The sequence below is a fragment of the Quercus suber genome, unplaced genomic scaffold, assembly GCF_002906115.3.
Source record: "Quercus suber isolate HL8 unplaced genomic scaffold, Cork oak 2.0 scaffold_25, whole genome shotgun sequence".
Classification (NCBI taxonomy): domain Eukaryota; kingdom Viridiplantae; phylum Streptophyta; class Magnoliopsida; order Fagales; family Fagaceae; genus Quercus; species Quercus suber.
In genome coordinates this window covers 2,329,246-2,348,907 of record NW_027069490.1, presented here as the reverse complement: position 1 = coordinate 2,348,907, position 19,662 = coordinate 2,329,246, and the positions used below count along the sequence as shown (strand labels likewise).

The following is a 19,662-nucleotide window of genomic DNA, read 5'->3' as shown; positions in this document are numbered from 1 at the left end:
AATATTCTTATGGTCTTACCTTTCTTTTCTTCATCTTCACCTTGATTCTTGATCTTTTTCCATAAACTCAATCAGTTTAGCTTGAAATTTCTCTTTGTTGAGTCCAGGCTCCAGCGTACCAGTCTACAGTCACAGGTATTCTTCTTTAGTCTCCCCTTCTTTCTCTGTCTTTCCGAAAATGAAGACTCATAGTCTTCTTCTTTTTTTTTTTCTTTTTTATGAGGAACAAGACTCATAGTCTTCTAGACTTCTATTTATTTCACTTAAATTATATATATATATATATATATATATTTGTTTGTTTCACACTTTCATTGCTGCACTGCACAATTGTTTGAGGGGATGGGACATGTTTTTTGCAGCTATGATAGCTTTTCTGTTTTGCCTCTCTTTGGACCTCTGCCATGATAATTGATAGGACACATTTTTTCTTTAAAACTTAGCTATAGGATGACAGGAGTAGTGGAGTAGCTGACGATTTCTCACTTTTTTTTTTTTTTTAATCTGACACTTTATCTATCATTATAAATTATTTTATCAATTAATAATTTGATTGTATCATGTCAACTCATTTATATTATAGTGACACTAATTTATTAAATCATACATTAAATTAATTTTTATTTGTGCAGGTTTAAACTTTAAATTGGTCACGGCTTTAAGGTCTACTATGTCACAAGAAAAATTAAGTGAATTAACTATATTATCAATTGAAAAATAAATGTTAGAGGAACTTAAATACAAAAACTTAATTAGTCATTTTGCATCTCAAAATGCAAGAAAAATAAATTTTAAATAAAAAATTCAAATATTATATATATATATATATTATTTGATTAATATTTAATTATAAAAAAGCCTCATTTAAAATTTTCGCCTAAGGCCCCAAAAGTTGTTGAGCCGGCCCTGCATGCAGAGGCTGTTGACAGAGTCCGGCGGGCAGCAGAGGAAGTGGGTTGTTCCAGGTGGTGAATCATGGGATAGGTGAGAGAGTGTTGGAGGAGATGTTGGAGGCGGCGCGTGGGTTTCATGAGCTGCCGAGGGAGGAGAAAGCTGAGTACTACAGTAGGGATCAGCGGACGAGTAAGGTGAATTATGATAGTAACTTTGATTTGTACAAGTCCAAGTTCGCTAATTGGAGGGACACTCTGTTTTGTGTGATGAGTCCTCACCATCAACCTCTTGACCCTAAAGAATTGCCTCCGCTCTGCAGGTCTTCTTCTTCTTATTCTTACTATAGGGAAGTGTGGCTACCAGTGAAGTGGCTTTTATATATATGAGAGATAGTTATACTTTCCTATAAATAAATAAAATAAAATAAGAAGAAGATAATACATTACAATCTTATATATATACAGATAGAAAGACACAGAATCTTTATTTTTATTTTTTATTTTTATTTTATACACAAAGAATCTTTAGGTTGTAATCAATAATCTTTAGGTATGGTCTCTTTGTTTCATTTTTCAATAGAAATAATTAATTCTTACACATCAATTATCATATCTTTTTTTTTTCGCTACTTTTTCTAGTAAGATTCCGGCAATGTTAATCTTTGAAGTTGAATATAAGAACATAATAAGTCTAATAACACTTGTAAGGGAAATAAATAAGTCTTATATATATATATATATATATATATATATATATGTATGTATGTATGTATTTATGTATGTATGTATGTGTGTGTACACTAAATGCCATTGGCCAATTTCCCATAGTAGGTAATAAAGTTATAAGTAATAAAATATAAATTGTATATCACAAATAGAATACTAGTGGCTATATTTTACTCACACCAAGTGAAAACCTTTAATTATATTTTTTTTGTCCTTATATAATTATATTTTACTCACACCAAGTGAAAACCTTTAATTGTATATTTTTCTCCTTATATAATGCGGCACACTATAAGTCTGTGAAATAACTAACGACTCTAAGTAAAAAACTATTTTAGAAATTTCAAAATGTTTAAGAAATATTGCTCCTATAAACATTATACTACCAAAAATTCTAGAAATTTAAAAGAAGTTTTATTATTTATTATATATTATTTTTATAACTTATCATGGTTTTTTTAATAATAAAGCTTTTTTTTTCTTACACACACACATATATATATGGTTTTTTGTTATATGCTAAGTAAAACTAATTAGAAATTATAGTTTTAACCAAAAATAGAAAAACATACCAACACCACCCAAATTTTGATTAAATTTTACTCTTCTTTAAACAAATTAATGTTTTTTTTTTTTTAATTTTATAAATTCTTTGATTTGGGTGGAATGATGCTAGACAGCCAAGATGTGATTTATGGAATGACCCTCGAGAGGCATCCCTTTTCATTGCAGACGATGAGCTTGTGGGCATTGAGGTTCCCAGAGACAAATTGATAAAGTTGTTGGGTAAACGGACCATCTAATCTCATGGTGATTTCAGTGGTTCGCATTGGTTGGCTTGGTAAGACCACTCTTGTCAAAAAAGTGTATGATAACGAGCAAGTGACGCTGCCCTTTCATTGTAGTGCTTGGATCACTGTGTCTCAATCATACAAGATGGAGGAGATATTGAGGAAAATGATAAAGATTTCTACAAGGCAAGGAAGGGGATTCCCCCTAGGGAGATTGACACAATGGAAAAAATAATGTTAATTCAAGAATTGAGGCAATTTTTACTTGAATTGAGGTATGTAGTAGTTTTTGACGATGTATGGGATATGAGCTTTTGGCGTTTTGTACAACTTGCTTTACTGGATAAGAACAAAGGCAGTAGAATAGTAATAACAACTCGAGATGAGAGTGTTGTTCCCCCTGACAAACAATCTCCATTTTATCATGTGTACAAATTGTCACATCTATCATTAGAAAAACCTCGAGAGCTTTTTTGCAAGAAGGTCTTCCAATGTAAAGGAGGGATTTGTCCTCGTGAATTAAATGAATCGTCAAATAGCATAATTAAGAGATGCGGTGGGCTGCCACTTGCAATTGTGACTATAGGCGGTCTTTTGTCAACAAAACAAAAGGTTGAGTCTGAGTGGATCAAATTTCTTGATAGCCTAACTTCAGAGTTAGAAAGTAATCCCCATCTCCAAGATATCACCAAAATCCTATCTCTTAGCTATATTGATCTACCTTACAACCTCAAAGCTTGTTTCTTATATTTCGGCATGTTTCCAGCGGATTACTTCATTAATAGTGCAAAACTAATTCGACTTTGGATAGCTGAGGGTTTTGTAAAAGAAATGTCAGGGAAAACATTGGAAGACATTGCACAAGACTATTTGAACCAGCTTATCCATAGAAGCCTGGTTCAAGTGGCAAGGATTGATTTTAATGGCAGAACCAAAAGTTGTCAAGTCCATGATATGTTGCATGGGTTCATTCTTACTAAGTCAAAGGAGTTGAGTTTTCATTGGGTCTCAATACAGAACTGCTTAAGGGTAGAGAGAATTGCTCGACGCCTCTCAATTCAAACCAATGTATATACCCCTTTGCAAAGTATTACTAGTTCCTAAACTCGTTCTATTCTCATTTTGGGGTTAGATGAAGTGCCCAATTCTTTTCTAATGACTTGTTTTTCAAATTTCAAGCTTATGAAAGTAATGGATTTTGAAGGTGCTCCTATCAATTGTATTCCTAAAGAAGTGGGAAGCCTATTCCATCTAAGATATTTAAGCCTAAGAGATACAAAAGTGCAAATGCTTCCAAAGTCCATAGGTAAATTGCACAACCTAGAGACGTTGGATTTGAAAAGTTCCCTTGTGTCTGAGCTTCCAATGGAGATTAGTAGGCTTTGTAAGCTACGATATCTTGGGGCCTACAATCAGAACATTGATACTCAACACAATATAGATTCTCGACGTGGGATAAAGATACCAAATGGCATTAGGCATTTAGAGTCCTTACAGAAGCTTTTTTATATTGAAGCCAGTAGCGCTACCCTTATAACAGAATTGGGAAGTTTGGCACAGTTGAGGAAGTTGTCGATCTATAAATTGAAGAAAGAGAATGGGATGGATTTGTGCACTGCGATACAGAAAATGAGCCACCTTCGGTCATTGGAAATTTTAGCAACAAGTGAGGAAGAAATTCTTAATTTGCAATCGCTGCCTTCTCCTCCTCCCCTCCTACAAACTCTTTGCCTAGGTGGGCGACTAGAAAAGTTGCCAGAATGGATTCCCAAACTCAAGAGTATATTGAGAATTGATTTAAACTGGTCAAAATTAATGGAAAATCCATTAAAGGTCCTTCAAGCTCTGCCTAATTTGATGAGTCTTTCGCTTCGCAATGGATACAGAGGCGAGCAATTACATATTGAGGGAAGAAGCTTCCAGAAACTCAAGAAGCTAAGGTTTCTAAATTTGGGAGGATTGAATAGGCTGATAATAGATGAAGATGCCCTGCCTTTTCTTGAAAATTTTGAAATTGGAGATTGCCCACAGCTGAAGGAAGTGCCCTCTGGCATCCACCATCTGAAAAGCCTAAAAAAACTGTCTTTTACAGAAATGCCGATCGAATTCGTTCTTAGTCTGCAACCAGATGAAGGCCCTGATTTTTGGAAAGTGAAGCATATTCCCTGTCACTTTCTGGTATAGGACTCATGGAGAAAACTACACTTGGTACACACTTGGTAATTCAGCATTGTTAAAGCATCTGCGAAGTTGATTCGTGGAGGACTGAAGTGCCCACACCACTTTCAGGAAATTACAGGGACTTCCCCACCCACTTATTTATTATTAGACTGTTACATTTACTGTAAATTACGAAAGTCTTTCACACATACAATTACAGACACCATTTTTCATAAGCCACTACTCCATTTTGTTAACCAACTTCAACCCAAAAAATGAGGACACCCTTTCTAAATAATTGTAATACGGTAATTATTTTGTTAGTTGGCTGGTTACGAAAGAATATATAATATTAGCATCTCGAGTTTACAAAACTCGAGATTTGATATAGATCTCGAGTTTTTAAAACTCGTTTTTGTTGTTTTTCATTTACTGACCTGGATAAAGTTTTCCACGTGGATAGCGAGTTTTAAAAACTCGCTTTATGAACTTTCGAGTTTTTAAAACTCGCTTTCTGTTTTTAACCTCAAAAAACGACATTCTCACATTAACACTCTCACTCTCTCAGACTCCACTCTCTCACTCTAAAATTTCAAACTCACTCACTCGCAGTCCCAAATCACCCTGTGCTCTCAGTCTCCACGGGCTCTCTTCTGCGTTGTTTGTTGTCTTCGTTCATCTCGCTTTCTTCGTTCTTCCTTTGTTCGTTCTTCAGCTCGCTTGCTAGGTAAAAGTTCTCCGTTCCGCTTTTGCTGAATTTATTTTATAGATTTGGGCTTTTTGCATGGTGGGTTACACATTGTTGCTGCTATTGTTTTTGTTTCTGGGTTGTGGATTTACTTGGGTTTTCAGTTGCTTTTGATACATGCCCATTTGGGTTTTGTTTGAAATTGCTTTATATTTGTAGACATAGATGTCATTGAAATCAGAATTTCGTTTTGGTGGGATTGAGAATAAATGGATTAAGGAGTTTTCTTTATTTTGTTTGTTATTCAAGAATCAAGATTGTGTTTATGGGCTTTTAATAAAAATTCAAATTTTAATTTTCTGTAGTGATAAAAAGCTGAATGGGTATTCCTTGCTATGTGTGTTGTTGGATGGCCATATAGGAATAAGAAAAAGGTGAAATGAGAGGATATTTTGTGTGCAGTTCGTATAATGTCTTGAATTCCTTAGCAAGACAAAGAATTTAAGTAATGTTGATAATACCAACCGGTCCTGAATTAGGAAGTATAATTGTAACTAAGGCCATAGAAATAAAAGTTCCATCATGCTCGGAAAACTCTGCATAACTTATTAACAAAGAGTCAACATTTTTTTATAAGGACCATTACATATTGCTATTATGAATATTCGTTTACATTTCACAAAAAATATGACAACTCTGGTAATTAATGCTATAAGTTTGGACTTTAGGTTTAGGGTGCTAATTAGTAGGATAAAATTTTTATTCTTTTTCATTACTTATCTGTGCAAGATTGAAATTAGTTCTTCTATAGTTCATGACAAAATTTATATTGGGAAGAGCAATACCCTTGTGGTATTCCTCTCCTTTAAACTCACTTTCTTTAGATGTTTTTTGTAACTCTTAGTGGCTGATCTAGGATGTCCTCTCACAATTGATACCTGCAAATTCATTGAAAGCTGTTACACAAACAAGTTATTCTCTCCATTCTATCCCAGAATGTCTACTAACAAAAATTATCTTTCAGAGATAAAAGGCTAGCGTGCTTGCCATAGCGTGCTTGCCATAACCCTTGACCCAAAGCTCTAGCTTAGGTGGTAAGAATTCAATCTATTAGTTGAAATGCCAACATCATTGAACATATTATATACTACGTAATATAATTTGTGCGTTACCCATTGTGCTTGTGTCAAGTAGATGCCCCATCCTTATGCCATGTGAACAGTTTTTTTACCTCATTATTTTTCAGACTTTTGATTGTTGTACAACAAGCTTTTACCATGTGACTCACTATAAGTATTGTTAGAATTATTAAGATAGTTTGCTCTAGGTGAAATCCTATTGCTAAAGGCAGGCACTACTCCAATTAAAATTTTGTTGCCAAAAGTTTCAAACATTTCAGGCGTGTGTTGAAAATTCGCATCCATATCATTTCTCATGTCATATTGTGCTAAATACTACAATACAACATATTGAGGCTGTAATATGCCTCATTTCAATCCTATGCTATACAGGATTGACACACTTTAAGATCCAAGACTTAAAACATGATAGGATGTCAAGAACAAACCCAATGTCTTTTTTCCCAGCTCAAATAGCCAAAATCTTGACTCCCTTGTATCATTAATTTTAATGGATATGTTGGTCTTCCTAGTGTGATGAAACCCATACGCCAGTCTGCTACCTATAAATATTATCAGGGTGGGTGGATGCTAACAATAATACTATATGCAATTGAAAAAATAGCCACTGGATTTTCAAGTGAGCTACAAATGCATCATAATAGTAAGGCTTGCGTATAAACATCTTAGATAACCCAATCAAACCCCATCTTCTAGCACAAACATTTAACATTGTTTTTGTTTTTAATTTTAAATAAAGGCTATACCCAGTATCTTTTTAGTCGAACAATTAGTGTGGGCTTTGTGGGCTTTAATTTTTAGACTTCAGGTATTAGTGAGGATGTGGTTGTTTGTACTAGCCCATATTTGTTTAGGGGGGAGGGGGTGGTTTACACAATATCCTTATTAAAATTAAATTCATATTTTTTTATATGTTGGAAAAATGTTGGTTCTCACTCATAGTCAGCCAAGAGGCTTGGATATTAGAAAAACTAGTCTTATAATTTCAGCACATTTATTATGATTCCATCTCACAGTTACTAGAACAATTGCACTAATTAATTGTTTGGAAGATAAGATGTTCTCCGGCTAGAAGTTTAAGCTTGTCAAGTTGGTTTAAATCATTGAAGAACTTAAACTCTCTTTGTGGATCTTTGTCATGCTCAATTGAATAAGCTAGTGACCCTATTGAATCTATACATGCGTCAATTTTAGATGAATTATATCTATTATTTTCTTTGCCCCTTCCTTTGCCCTCACACTATTAATGATCTCACAGTAGCACTCTTTGCAGTATGGAGCCTCGGATTAATGACGGGTCACGGATCTTGCAGCCTGGTCCTAGTGATGCGTCATTGTTGACGCGACAACAACATCATCGATCACATGCCATTTGGAATGGCAAGGTGAAATATCTAGTTTTAACAACTGCTTTAATTTTTACGTTATTTTTGACTTTTAGTTAGCAAGTTCTTTCAAAATTGTATTTGTAGTTCTAATAACTGCTATAATTTTTATTGATTTTGCAGGACTCGGGCCCACTAACGTGCCGTGGTCGCACTAAGGAGATGGCAAACATTCAAATGCGAGATAATCGGGTGATTGACATTATCAAGTTGTTGAGGTTTGAAGGATTGTTTAGGGCCCCTTCCAGAGAGATAGATAACTGTCTTATAACGGCCCTAGTTGAGCGATGACGGCCAGAGACTCATACGTTCCATCTTCCACATGGTGAGATGTCGATCACCCTACAAGATGTGGAGGTCATTTTCGGACTTCCTATAGACGGTGAGGTCTTGGTTGGGCTGACTAACGTGTTAGATGGAACTTGGAGGACTCTTTGCATGGAGTTGCTTGGTTTTACTCCGGCGGATGACAACAAAACTTTGGTGGGGCAAAGACTTCTTATCAGCCGCCTTCTTGAGGCCATTGCAGTGCCATTGCCTCATGACGCAATGGAGATTCAGATACACAAGTATGCCCGGTGTTATATTTTAGCGCTACTAGGGGATAAGCTTTTTATGGACAAGTCGGGAGATAGGGTGCATCTGATGTTTTTGGAGCAACTGCGGAACTTGCGTGATCCGCCACAGTATAGTTGGGGCAGTGGTTTCTTGGCCTGGTTGTATCGAGAGTTGTGTCGGGCAAGTGAGAAAGGGGCATCGCAGATTGGTGGGGCGTGCACCTTGATCCAGTATTGGGCATGGGCAAGGTTGCCATTCTTGTGCCCGAGGATAGAGCCTGCTCCTGGATGTGATTATGGCCCATGGCTGTATGCTCCACTTGCCGTTAAGTAAGTATTTTTTTGATATTTAGTGTGTTATGCAATGTACTACTCTTAGTAACTAAGTAGCTACTTATCTTATGTTATTCGCTCGTAACTGTAGGTGGGTGCGGGTGCCAGGCTTGAAGAGTAGGCCATCCGGGATGGCCTTGGTCGTTTATCGTGAGCAATTAGTTACAATGCAGCCGAACCAGGTAATAATATTCAAAAATTTTGTTTGGTTATGTTAATTTTCCTTAAGAATACGATTGCTTCATACTTTAACATATTTTCCGTTTTAATTTTTGTTTTTCCTTGTATCTATATATTCTCCCTTGTTTCACATTTGAAGATGCTATGATAATTGTTTTTTGTTTCTATTGTAGATTGTGTGGCAGCCATACGAGTCACACTTCGCCCACCTTCCTGACTTCTGCGTTGCAGGGAGGGGTACGTGGACAGCAAGGGTGCCGCTTGTGTGTTATTGCATAGTGGAGATGCACCACCCGGATCGTGTCCTTCGACAGTTTGGGTTGGCGCAAGAGCGGCCTGACGGTGTTGTGTACGATGAAAGGCTACACAGAATAGACTTGCGTGGGAAGGTGGAAAAGAATTGGAGGAAAGAGCATGAACCGTATATCATTTCATGGAATAGTCAAGAACAACGACTTTGCAATGCACCTCCTCAGACTGGTGAGATGGCCCGCAATCATGACTATTACCAATGGTACGATCTGGTCACTCTAAAGTATGTCGACCGCAACAGTGCTAAATTACATCAGCTGGTAATGTGTTCTAATTATATTTCCTAGCTTGCTTTGTTTTTTCTTTAGTACATGTACGAACGTAGGATCAATTGATTTCTTCTTTCAACAAATTTGGTTTGATCTGACTGACATCCAATTAAAAAGAGTTTCTATTGCATATAGTATCATAATAAAACTTTCAGTTCTTAGTTTAGATGAGTATTTAAGTAGATTAATACATTCTATATTATGCATTTTGTAATTGTTACATAAATGTGAAAAATTTTGATTGTACTGGTTCTTTCTCTGTTTCAGATTGAAAATCATTTAGCGTTGTTGAATTGGGTTCCGGTAGGCAACCGAGAACACAACCATATCCGGCGCATCCTATATACTGTGGCTGGGCTTAGTGGTGATCTTGCAGCCACTGGGCAGGCAAACAACCGTACTGAGACTGAGCCAGCAACTACTGCAGCCCCAAGCACAAGTGCAGCACCCGTAACTACACCGACCCGTGCTCGGCGTGATATTGCAAGCCCAAGCACAAGCGTAGCTAGGGGCCGTGGTCGGCTTGCTACAGCAAGCCCAAGCAGAAGCACAACAAGGGGCCGTGGTCGGCCTGCTCTAGCAAGCCCAAGCCCAATTGCAGCTAGAGGCCGTGGTCGGCCTGCTATAGCACGCCCAAGCACAAGTTCAGCTACGGGCCGTGGGGAGATGCGTGCAGGATGGTCGGCGTGCAACAACCCCTCGGGTTGTAAGTAGTCATGAGATACCTGCACCCATCCTGCACGCATCTCCCCACCCTGAGGTCCCTCCACCCATCCCAGATGTATCTCCTCAATCCGAGGTCCCTCCACCCATTGTAGATGTATCTCCCCAGACCGAGGTCCCTCCACCCATGGTAGATGCATCTCCTCAGCCCGAGATCCCTTCACCCACCCCACCTTCACAGCCCAGTTTCGATCTCGATATCCATTCTCAGTTGACCCCTCCATTGCACCCCGAGACACCCTCATACCCACCCACCAGCTCTAGTACACCCACTTTGCCCATAGACCCACCCCATACTGAACCCATGACAATGATCCCCACTCCTGGCCTCTACACAGAGCATCATTACCCACCTACCTCATCCTTATCCGACCCTGTAGGACCTCCGGTTGGGACTGACACTCCACAGCCAGATACTGATGTACCGGACAAGAATCCCCCTCCTCAGCCTTCACCCCCACGAGGTAGACCGCAACGTGCTAGAAGAGCTCCCACTTGTGGGACAGGTGGACATAAAATAGGACACAAACACAGCTCTATGGTATGATAACATTAATTTTCCTGTATATGCCTATTTTGCAATTCACTTTATTATTTACAATTACACCGAATATTGATTGTATGCAACTAATGTCTTTGTAGCATGACGATGAGCCTAAGGATGATGCCCCGCAGCCTCCTCCCCCGCCCAAACATAACACGAGGGTTAAAAAACACAAAATTGGTGAACCTTGAAAAAGAGGTTTGTTAAAAATGCATGCATCAAATTACTTTGTCTTATGGATGGTGCATGTGAGATATATGTCATAGAAAATTCTCAAATGTCAAAGTTTTTGTATGTTGAATTCAATTGCTTTGTTTTTGAATTTGCTTTATTTACTGCTTCATGACATCATGTAATATCACCTTGGCTCACAGGTATGCAATGGATGCTGTAGTGGATGTACCACTGTCAAAGCTGCTTGCTGCCGGAAAACTGTTTGTGGGGCAGAAACTTTGGGTAAGATGTTCATTTGTATGTTTTTTTTCCTGCCGTTGTGTCCCATAGGCTTCTTCCTTGATTGTTTACCAAACTAGTAATTTGGGTTCTTGTTAATATGTAATAATTTGTGGTTAATTTTATTATATTAAGTCAACTCTTAGTTCTAGTATTTTTTTTCCATTATCTTTTGTGTGTGCACCTTGCTTACATGTAATTGACAAACTCCAGATTTGGGATTGACTGATCAAATTCTGACTAAAAGTTGCTGCATTTGTGTAACGTTTAAAGCTTAGTGTACCGTAACAAAATGTGCAAAGCCTTGTGTGCTAAAATCACGTATATAATGCCATGTGTAACTACAAGACATTTAAGTGAAATTTGCTTCACTTTGTTTACTTCATGACAGGTAGGAAGGATGGCAGGCCAATTTGCAAAACCTAGGTCAGATGCTTTTGAGATTAAAGATGGTGTGAAGCTCCCTAGTTATCGGGGAGACAATATCAATGGTGATGCTTTTAATGAGAAATCTAGAATACCTGATCCGCAAAGGTTGATCAGAGCATACCTCCAATCTGTGGGCACGCTGAATCTCCTTAGAGCATTTGCCACTGGAGGGTATGCTGCCATGCAGAGAGTCTCACAGTGGAATCTTGATTTTGTGGTTCACAGTGAACAGGGAGACAGGTATTTTATTTATAACACCTCCATTTAATGCACTTTTTCTGTTGTGCCTCAATTTCTTATCTATTGTTATTCTGATTATTTTTGTCATTAACCTTATGCTTCGACTCAAGCACTGGATTTCATAAAAATAGTTGTTATTTTGTGGTCCCATATTCTTTATTAGCGAGAGAGTTGCATGAAAATGATCACTTTCAGTATTCAAATTTACCCAGGTTGGTTTCTTTTTATATCATACTTATTGAACCTTACCTTGTTGAGGAAAGGTACACAGAACTTGCGCAAAGAGTAGATGAAGCTCTGGGTTTCATGGCTGCTGCTGGGGTTACTGTAAATCATCGAAAAAAAAGGAAACGATGAATTTATCGGATCCAGAAATGGCGTTATTGGCGGCAAGCGGAGGAGACATTGTGAAGCTCTTCGATGTTTCGGTGAAAGCCGGCGATCCTTGCGCTTTGACCTACACTCCCTCTCCTAGTTGCTTAGTGAATTCAGTCAAGTGGAACCACACCAGTCAGTCTCTCTCTCTCTCTCTCTCTCTCTCTCTCTTGAAATTGCATTTCATCAATGATTGATTTGTTAGGGTTTGTTTGGTGGCTGAGAAAATGGATGGAAGTGTTTTTTGAGTTTTGAGAATTTGTTTTTAGGTTACTATTAAGTGGTGGCGGAGAGAAAAATTAGAGCTATGAGTTGTTTGATCAATTTTGGTGGTATGTGATTGTTTGCAGATTTGGTTGTGGCGAGTGCTGGAGATGATAAGAAGATCGCGTTGTGGCGTAAGAATGGGCAGAGCTTGGGGACGATTTCGGTGGCCGGAGCCGATAGTGGAGACAACATTGAGGTAATTCTAGTGTTTTCGGTGAAGTAGTAGACTCTTGCAGTGTTAAAATGCTGAAGATATTATTAGGTTAAGAATTGCTGTTCCATTCAGTTTGCTTTCTGCTTGGGATTGGGATATATAGGAATAGGACTAGTATTTAAATGCACATTGCGTGTGTTAGGAGATATGTGTATGTGTATGCATATGCGTATTTGTTTGTGTTTGAAAAAGTTGAATTATGCTTGATAATAAAAGGTAAAAGCTGTTCAATTGTTGATGTAAAACTTCTAAACTAAAATGCTGTAGATACTAGTAGGTTCAGAATTGGAGGTCCATTCAGTTATTCAAATTCACGTGTGTATAAGGAGATATGTGTACGCGTATATGTTTGTGTTTGAATAAGTAGAATTATGCTTGATAAAAAAAAGTAATAGCTGTTCAATTGTCGATGTAAAACTTCTGAACTAAAATGCTTTAGATATTAGTAGGTTAAGAATTAGAGGTCCATTCAGTTTGATTTGTGCTTGGGTTTTGATTCTCTTGTTAACATTCTTGGTCCCAAGAGGTAGGTTGCTTTGCTTTTGTTCTTATTGTTTCTGAATTTAATCCATCTTTTTCTCAAAATTTAGTTTATATATTCCAGTATGACAGGGGAGCAGATTCCAGCACCTTCTAGTCCTAGAGATGGTGACGATGTCCCCATTACTCTTGGGCGGCCAAAGGTATATGCTAGTTTCTTGAGCATTTATGCTGTTTCCTTGCATAATTTTTTTCCCCTGCTGTTTGTTGTGGTATGCTTTGTTTTGATAGAAAATCATAATTTGAAATCACAGCATAAGAATTGATGAAATAACAATGCAGATAACATTCTTTCTTTGTATGTTAACGAAATGCAGATTTAAGAATCTAGGTTCTTATTTGTGGTTTTAATTGAAGAAAGTGTGATATTGTTTGTTAAAATCTTAAGAACTGGTCTTTCTTTCCTGGATTTCATGTTCAATAGAGCCTTATTTACTGAGGGAAATTATGCCAAATTATTTTTAAAGATTGAATTTAGAGGTGTGAATCAGGTGCGTATTTGCCTTTTCATATGTTTCTTTTGACTGGTTTCCTTCTATGCTAGATGTAACCTATTGCTTTGCTTGAAAACTGTTTGTGCCTGAATATTGTATCAGAGTTATCTCTGATTCATTGACCTTGGGCACTTGCTGTACTATATTTCTGATGCTTTTTATTTGGTATCTTGATGTGCTGTCATATGCAGCCTGCTGATCTCAAATTTGGTACTCTGATGGGTGTATCTGTCCCGTGCTTGCAAAACATATTGGGAATTATCTACTACATCCGATTTTCATGGTAAGCAATGTTGCTGGAGTTCCTACTGAGACTAGTTAGTTTCATAACACTCGATACATACATATTCACACAAACAACCACAGTGTTGTCCACGTGTTTTGCATTCGTTCCGATTCCAAGCTTGAATTCTTTGAAGTTTCAGTTCCCCAGTTGCATTCCCTGGACTAGTGATGATGATGATAAGGAGGCTCTGCTTTTGTCACCTGCTGCTTCCAAATCTGATTCCAGGTTTGTTAGGGGTATTTTTTTTTAATGTCTATCAGTGAATTTGACAACTTGGGTTTTGCAGATTATTCGTTTTTTGATAGTTATGCTTTGGATTAGGATGTGGAATTTAGATTACTATTTGAATTCAAGAGTTGAGTTATTTCTGAAATTTCAATTTTTACTTCTGTTAGTTTGAAATTTCTTATAGCATCATTGGTTTGACAATTTGGGTTTGCAAATTATTCAATTTGAAGTAACTTGGGTTTTGCAGATTATTCATTGTTTTTTTTGTTTTTTATTTTTTTTATTTTTTTTTTATAAATAGTAATGCTTTGGATTAGGATGTGGAAATTAGATAAATAGTTGAATTAAAGAGTTGGGTAATTTCTATAATTTTTTTTTTTTAGTTTTTTTTTACTACTTCTGTTGGTTGGAAACTTCTTGTAATATCATTGATTTGACAACTTGGGTTTGCCAGGAATTCATTTTTTGAGAGTTATGCTTTAGATTAGGAGGTGGAAATGAGATTGATTGTTGAATTGACGAGATGGGTTAATTCTAGAAGTTCAATTTTTTACTTTTGTTGGTTTGAAATTTCTTATAATGTCATTGATTTGGCAAGTTGGGCATGCAAATTACTCAACTTGGAGTAACTTGGGTTTTGCAGATTATTCGTCTTTTCAGAGTTATGCTTTAGACTAGAAGGTAGAAATGAGATTAATAGTTGAATTAAAGAGTTGGGTTATTTCTAAAAAAAATTATTTCTGTTGGTTAGAAATTTCTTATAATATCTTTGGTTTGACGACTTTAGTTTGCAAATTGTTCATTTTTTTAGTCATACTTCAGATTAGGAGGTGTAAATGAGATTAATAGTTGAGTTGTACTTGGGTTGGGTTGAAAAGATCCATTTTCTAAGCTTATTTAATTGTCAAATTTTTAGTCATACACTTTGAATATGAGCATGGAAATGAGAATTCAATTGTGAGCTCGGTGGTTTATAACAGCTTAATTTTACTATGGCAGTTCATCACAGCTTGATAATGAAAAAGTTGCTTGGGTGACAAGAGAGGATGCAGATCATTTATGCCGGCTTGTTGAGGAAAAAGATGCAGGGCCTGCTTGGATTCAGATGATGGATCGTTCTACCTCTACGATGAGCTATCAAGCTTGGCGCAGAGATCCTGAGGTAGCTTTTCATTCATTTTTTGAAATGTTCTATCATGGATATGTAGTTTTGCTAGAACAACCTGATAGGCTTATGTAATTGAATCTGTAGTCTGTACATAAATGTGTTGCTAGGATTTTTGTATTCTATTAGTGAGGAATGTTTATGCTTGTGCAACTCTTGTGATTGATTGGATTGTTTTTGGGTGACTATGCTAGACTGGACCTCCACAATATCGTAGTAGGACCGTGTATGAGGATGCCACTCCCGAGCTGGTGAGGGATTTCTTTTGGGATGATGAATTTTGATCAAATTGGGATGACATGCTTATACATTCTGAAACCTTGGAAGAGTGTCCCACCACAGGAACCATGGTGGTGCAGTGGGTGCGCAAGGTAAAGAGAGCTTTTTCTTATTTTATTTTTTATTCTTGGATTTCCCTGGTTGCATTAGCTAATTCCAATGTCTTTTTTGTGGCACAGTTCCCCTTCTTTTGTAGCGATAGAGAGTACATAATAGGCCGTCGAATCTGGGAATCAGGACGATCTTACTACTGTGTCACAAAGGTATGAAAATGCTTTTAACCTATTAAGGCTTCTTATCTTTAACTGGGGGAGGGAGTTTTAAATTTTTTCTGTAAATTTTTTCTCTTATTTAAGGAATTGGACTTTTTTGGGTTGGTTTTTTTGTAATTGTTGAGAGGGATTGGTTTTGAGTTCAGGTGTTTATGGTTTTGAGTTCTAGTTTTCAAGCTAATTGTTTGTGTTTGGGATTGTAAGATCAGGTATTGAGAGTGCTTGATTATTCCCGGATTAGCCGACACCTTTTGGTTACTGCTGGTGATGATGGGACCGTACATTTATGGGATACGACAAGTCGCAATCCAAAGGTTTGCAGTATGTTACTGATTCATGTTTAAAACAACAAAAACTCAGTACCACTGAGCAAGTTGTATGCTTCTTTAAAATTTTGTATTCAATAAACTGAATAAAGTCATAGTTATGCTGCTGCTTTGATTCCCAAAAATCCCTGTTTTAACTGTTATTGCACTGCATTTTCTGTGCCTTTTTTAGATGAATGGCATTATGGTTTACTGCCACATATTTGCAGAGCAACATCTAGATATATAAAGAAATTACTAGCTTCCTTGGCAGATATTTTTAAACATTTTTTCTAGCACTTAAAAACAAAACCTGTGGAGCCCACTAAAAAAAAAATAGGCTCACTGTTTTGAAAATTCATCTTCAAATCATGTCCCAGAAACAGTGTGCAGATGGGTTTTTCGAGAACCTTTTCTTAACGATGAGAAACAATCTGAACCAATCAGGAAAGAAAACAAAAGGTTGGAAGAGGTGAATGATTCCATCATAGTGGAATGATGTTCTACGTTATTTAAAAGATAATATTTTATCACTTTTTTCTTCTTTCCATTAGTTTTGCGATTAAATTAGGTTTGCAAATGATTTGCAATTTGTGTGATAGGGAGTAATCTCACAACCCCAAAAGGTCCAGCAACCAGATGCACAGCAGGGATCCTCCTTTACACTTCAGCTATTTCAACGCACTCTTGATGAAACTCTTGATTCCTTTCAGAAATCCATACACGAAGATATGAGGAAGCTTCATATTGAAATTCTAAGACAATTTCATATGCAGGAGGTAAACACGGTATTAACTTCTTTGTTTCCTTGGTTTTTTGTTCTTTCCTCAAATTAATTTCTGCAATTATTGGGCAGATGGAAATGTCAAGTGTAATGAGCTCAATTTTGGAAAAACAAGCGGAATTAATGAAAGAAGTTAAATCACTCCAGAAAGAAAACCAGCAGCTCCGGCAATTGCTGTAAGCATGGGCGAAGATTGCATTATTTGTGGTTTTTATTTTCCCTTAATTCTTTTGGAAGTAGTTGGGGTCTGTCTATTGTTTCATCTCCATAATTCACCCCCCAGTTGTGGCCTTTTGTTTTAGTGGTGTACTAGGATTGCTATTCTCAGCAATAGTAGTGAAGTGGAATTGTGGCGTCAGTAAAAAAGGAAAAGGAAGTGGAAAAAAAAAAAATCAAAAGAAAATAGGGAAAATTGGCTTGCATTTTTGAGCTACGGTTTCTGAAGATGTACACAGATGTATATTTCAGCTAACGAATAGAAGCACTTGAATGGCTTCTATCAAGATTATGTGATATTAGTTTTAGTTGGTATGAAGATTTTTATTCTTTTTTAGTGGAAGATATGAAGGCTTTGAATAGAAATAGTGAGCTCTCATTTGGTTCTGTCAAATTTGATTGTTGAATTATAAATCAAACTCTTAATATGATCGAGCCTCTTAATTAAATCACATTTTGATTGGCGTTTGAACATTAAGTAGATGGTGTTGGCTGTTGTAAGTTAAGAAAAAGAAATGAAGCTACTCATTTGCTTATTGTGTCTCTGCACTGCCTAACACGTTTTAGCTCAAAAGGAAATATGATTCTCCTTGAGAAAGTGGGGTGATATCAGGAAAAGAAATTGGTAGTTGCTTCAGAAGGTAAGACTTTGTTTCNCTATTTCCCAAAGCATGTTAGATGTCCTCAAAAAGTGTTGGTGATGTAGGTACCTCTTCACAAACACACCCCGGATTACTTTCTAATATATGTCCTTAGCTTCATGCATAACCTGTTTCCATATTTGGAGAGGATTTCAGTAGAGAGATCATCTGAAACGTTTTAGCCACATTTGTCTGGTTTATGGTGTAGAAGCATGTATTAAACGATAGATACCATGGCTCTCAAGGGTCATAAGAATGTTACAAGATTTTACAGCTGTTACATATGACAAAAATCTGAGTCTCTCCAAGGTGGAACCGCGGAAGTACCAGCTGCCAAAGTTTGTAAAAACAACAAATTAGGATTCTTTAACGTTTCAAATGGATCATTCCAAAAAACGTTTCTTGGATCACCTGGGAACTCGACTGTACAAAGTTGCAGTCAGATGGAGTCATCGTGGTGCTTGACCTAGCAACAAGGGCCTAATTTGAATTGGATTCAATAAACTGTTTTTTGCTAAATTTAAAAATAAATGAATGGTGTTCTGCTTAAATATAAGAAGTGTGTTTTGAAAGGTATAATTTGAAAATTAAAATATGTGGTGGCGTAGCCCACTATGATATAGGGATTGTTAGGCTAGGACCCCCTATTAATTTGTATGCTGTTTTGGGTATAGTCTACAATGGAAAGTCCCAAGAGAAACCTAGCTGGAAGATGGTAGTGATAAACGGTTGTGAGATGGTTTGTTGGTAGGAGTCTGACTACCCAAGGATGATTTCAGATAGCCAAGGTACCCCTTAGGCGTCTCGAGTTGGATCACTTTCTCCAAATAGTAGTTGATTGTTTCACACTTTCTCTCGTGTTTTTCTCCCTTGAAAAATGTTCCAACCCTCTTCACTTGCCCTCTCTTCTCTTTTATACCCTTATGTTAGTGGACCCGTAATGATGAGAGAATATTTTGCTGGTGTGTGGATCCCTCCACTTGTGATGCCTAGGTGGTCCTTTGGGTTTAAGCTACTGTTCTAGCATGTCTAATTTTGTGTTAGGGAGTGGGACTCGTTGTTTTGCTGTTGAAATGATTTCTTAGTAACTTGAGCATAACGCCGAATCTCATGCTCAGTTGGCAGGCTCTCTTAAGGCATTACTTTTCTTCCTTGGGGGACAGATGAGGCTTGTCTGGATGCCATAAAGAATGCAACAGCTCACATGCAATCCAGCTCAGGCCTCTTGCTTGTGGGATGGACCAATAATTGGTGGTCCTTGGTCTAAGTTTGGTATGGGCCGAACTTTGTCCTCCTACAAAATACATTATGGAGAATAATTTTTTTTTTTTTTTACAAGATAGAAATTTTACTCTAGCTTAATCTAAGTGTATATGTGTGTGAAACTTCCTCCTGGAACTTCGGCCCTTGCCCCCTCCCCCCACCCCATAAGAATTTTGTACTTGTAGAGTAACCATCACGCTAAGAGTACGAGAACAGACCTTTTGATATTTTCTCTATTCCCAGTTCAAATTGGACAAACACGAAGAACGGGCTTCTCATTACCATCAACCTTCGAATGTTAGAATCCTTTCCAATCCAGTGTAATAGTTTCATATAATGCCCTTTTATATTATTTTATTTTATAATAAAAAGTTGCATATAATGTCTTGTTTATATAAGGGTGAGTTCTACGAATGGGTGGTCATCAACCAATACGGCTAGGTTCTGGGTCCACCGTTGATGTTGGTTTCCTAAAAATGCAAATTATTGTTACACCACCAAATAGGTATTT

The 19,662-nt window shown here is 37.1% G+C and overlaps 2 protein-coding genes and 1 long non-coding RNA gene across 4 annotated transcripts; all 3 read left to right on the top strand.

Moving 5' to 3' along the window:
- The first annotated feature begins 1,004 nt into the window (after positions 1 to 1,004).
- Positions 1,005 to 4,594, top strand: LOC112015234 (disease resistance protein RPM1-like). Its single transcript, XM_065767659.1, has 4 exons — positions 1,005 to 1,213; positions 2,296 to 2,374; positions 2,525 to 3,478; positions 3,590 to 4,594. Exons 1-4 carry the CDS (start codon positions 1,005 to 1,007, stop codon positions 4,592 to 4,594), a joined length of 2,247 nt encoding a protein of 748 aa, XP_065623731.1.
- Positions 4,595 to 12,189: 7,595 nt separating this feature from the next.
- Positions 12,190 to 15,909, top strand: LOC112005653 (protein NEDD1). Of its 2 annotated transcripts, XR_010626561.1 has the most exons (5): positions 13,283 to 13,361; positions 13,904 to 14,223; positions 15,226 to 15,388; positions 15,586 to 15,762; positions 15,850 to 15,909. XR_010626561.1 is itself a non-coding variant. In XM_065767357.1 (4 exons), exons 1-3 carry the CDS (start codon positions 12,197 to 12,199, stop codon positions 13,313 to 13,315), a joined length of 282 nt encoding a protein of 93 aa, XP_065623429.1. In that variant the 5' UTR covers positions 12,190 to 12,196; the 3' UTR covers positions 13,316 to 13,361; positions 13,904 to 14,070. The 2 variants fall into 2 exon arrangements, 1 of the variants encoding a protein (XP_065623429.1); XM_065767357.1 differs by lacking the exons at positions 15,226 to 15,388; positions 15,586 to 15,762; positions 15,850 to 15,909 and adding exons at positions 12,190 to 12,332; positions 12,548 to 12,660 and having other exon boundaries at positions 13,904 to 14,070.
- A 360-nt stretch (positions 15,910 to 16,269) lies between these two features.
- LOC112036221 (uncharacterized) lies at positions 16,270 to 17,725 on the top strand. Its single transcript, XR_002885618.2, has 2 exons — positions 16,270 to 17,026; positions 17,104 to 17,725. It is a non-coding gene; the product is annotated as an uncharacterized LOC112036221 (long non-coding RNA).
- Positions 17,726 to 19,662: the final 1,937 nt, after the last annotated feature.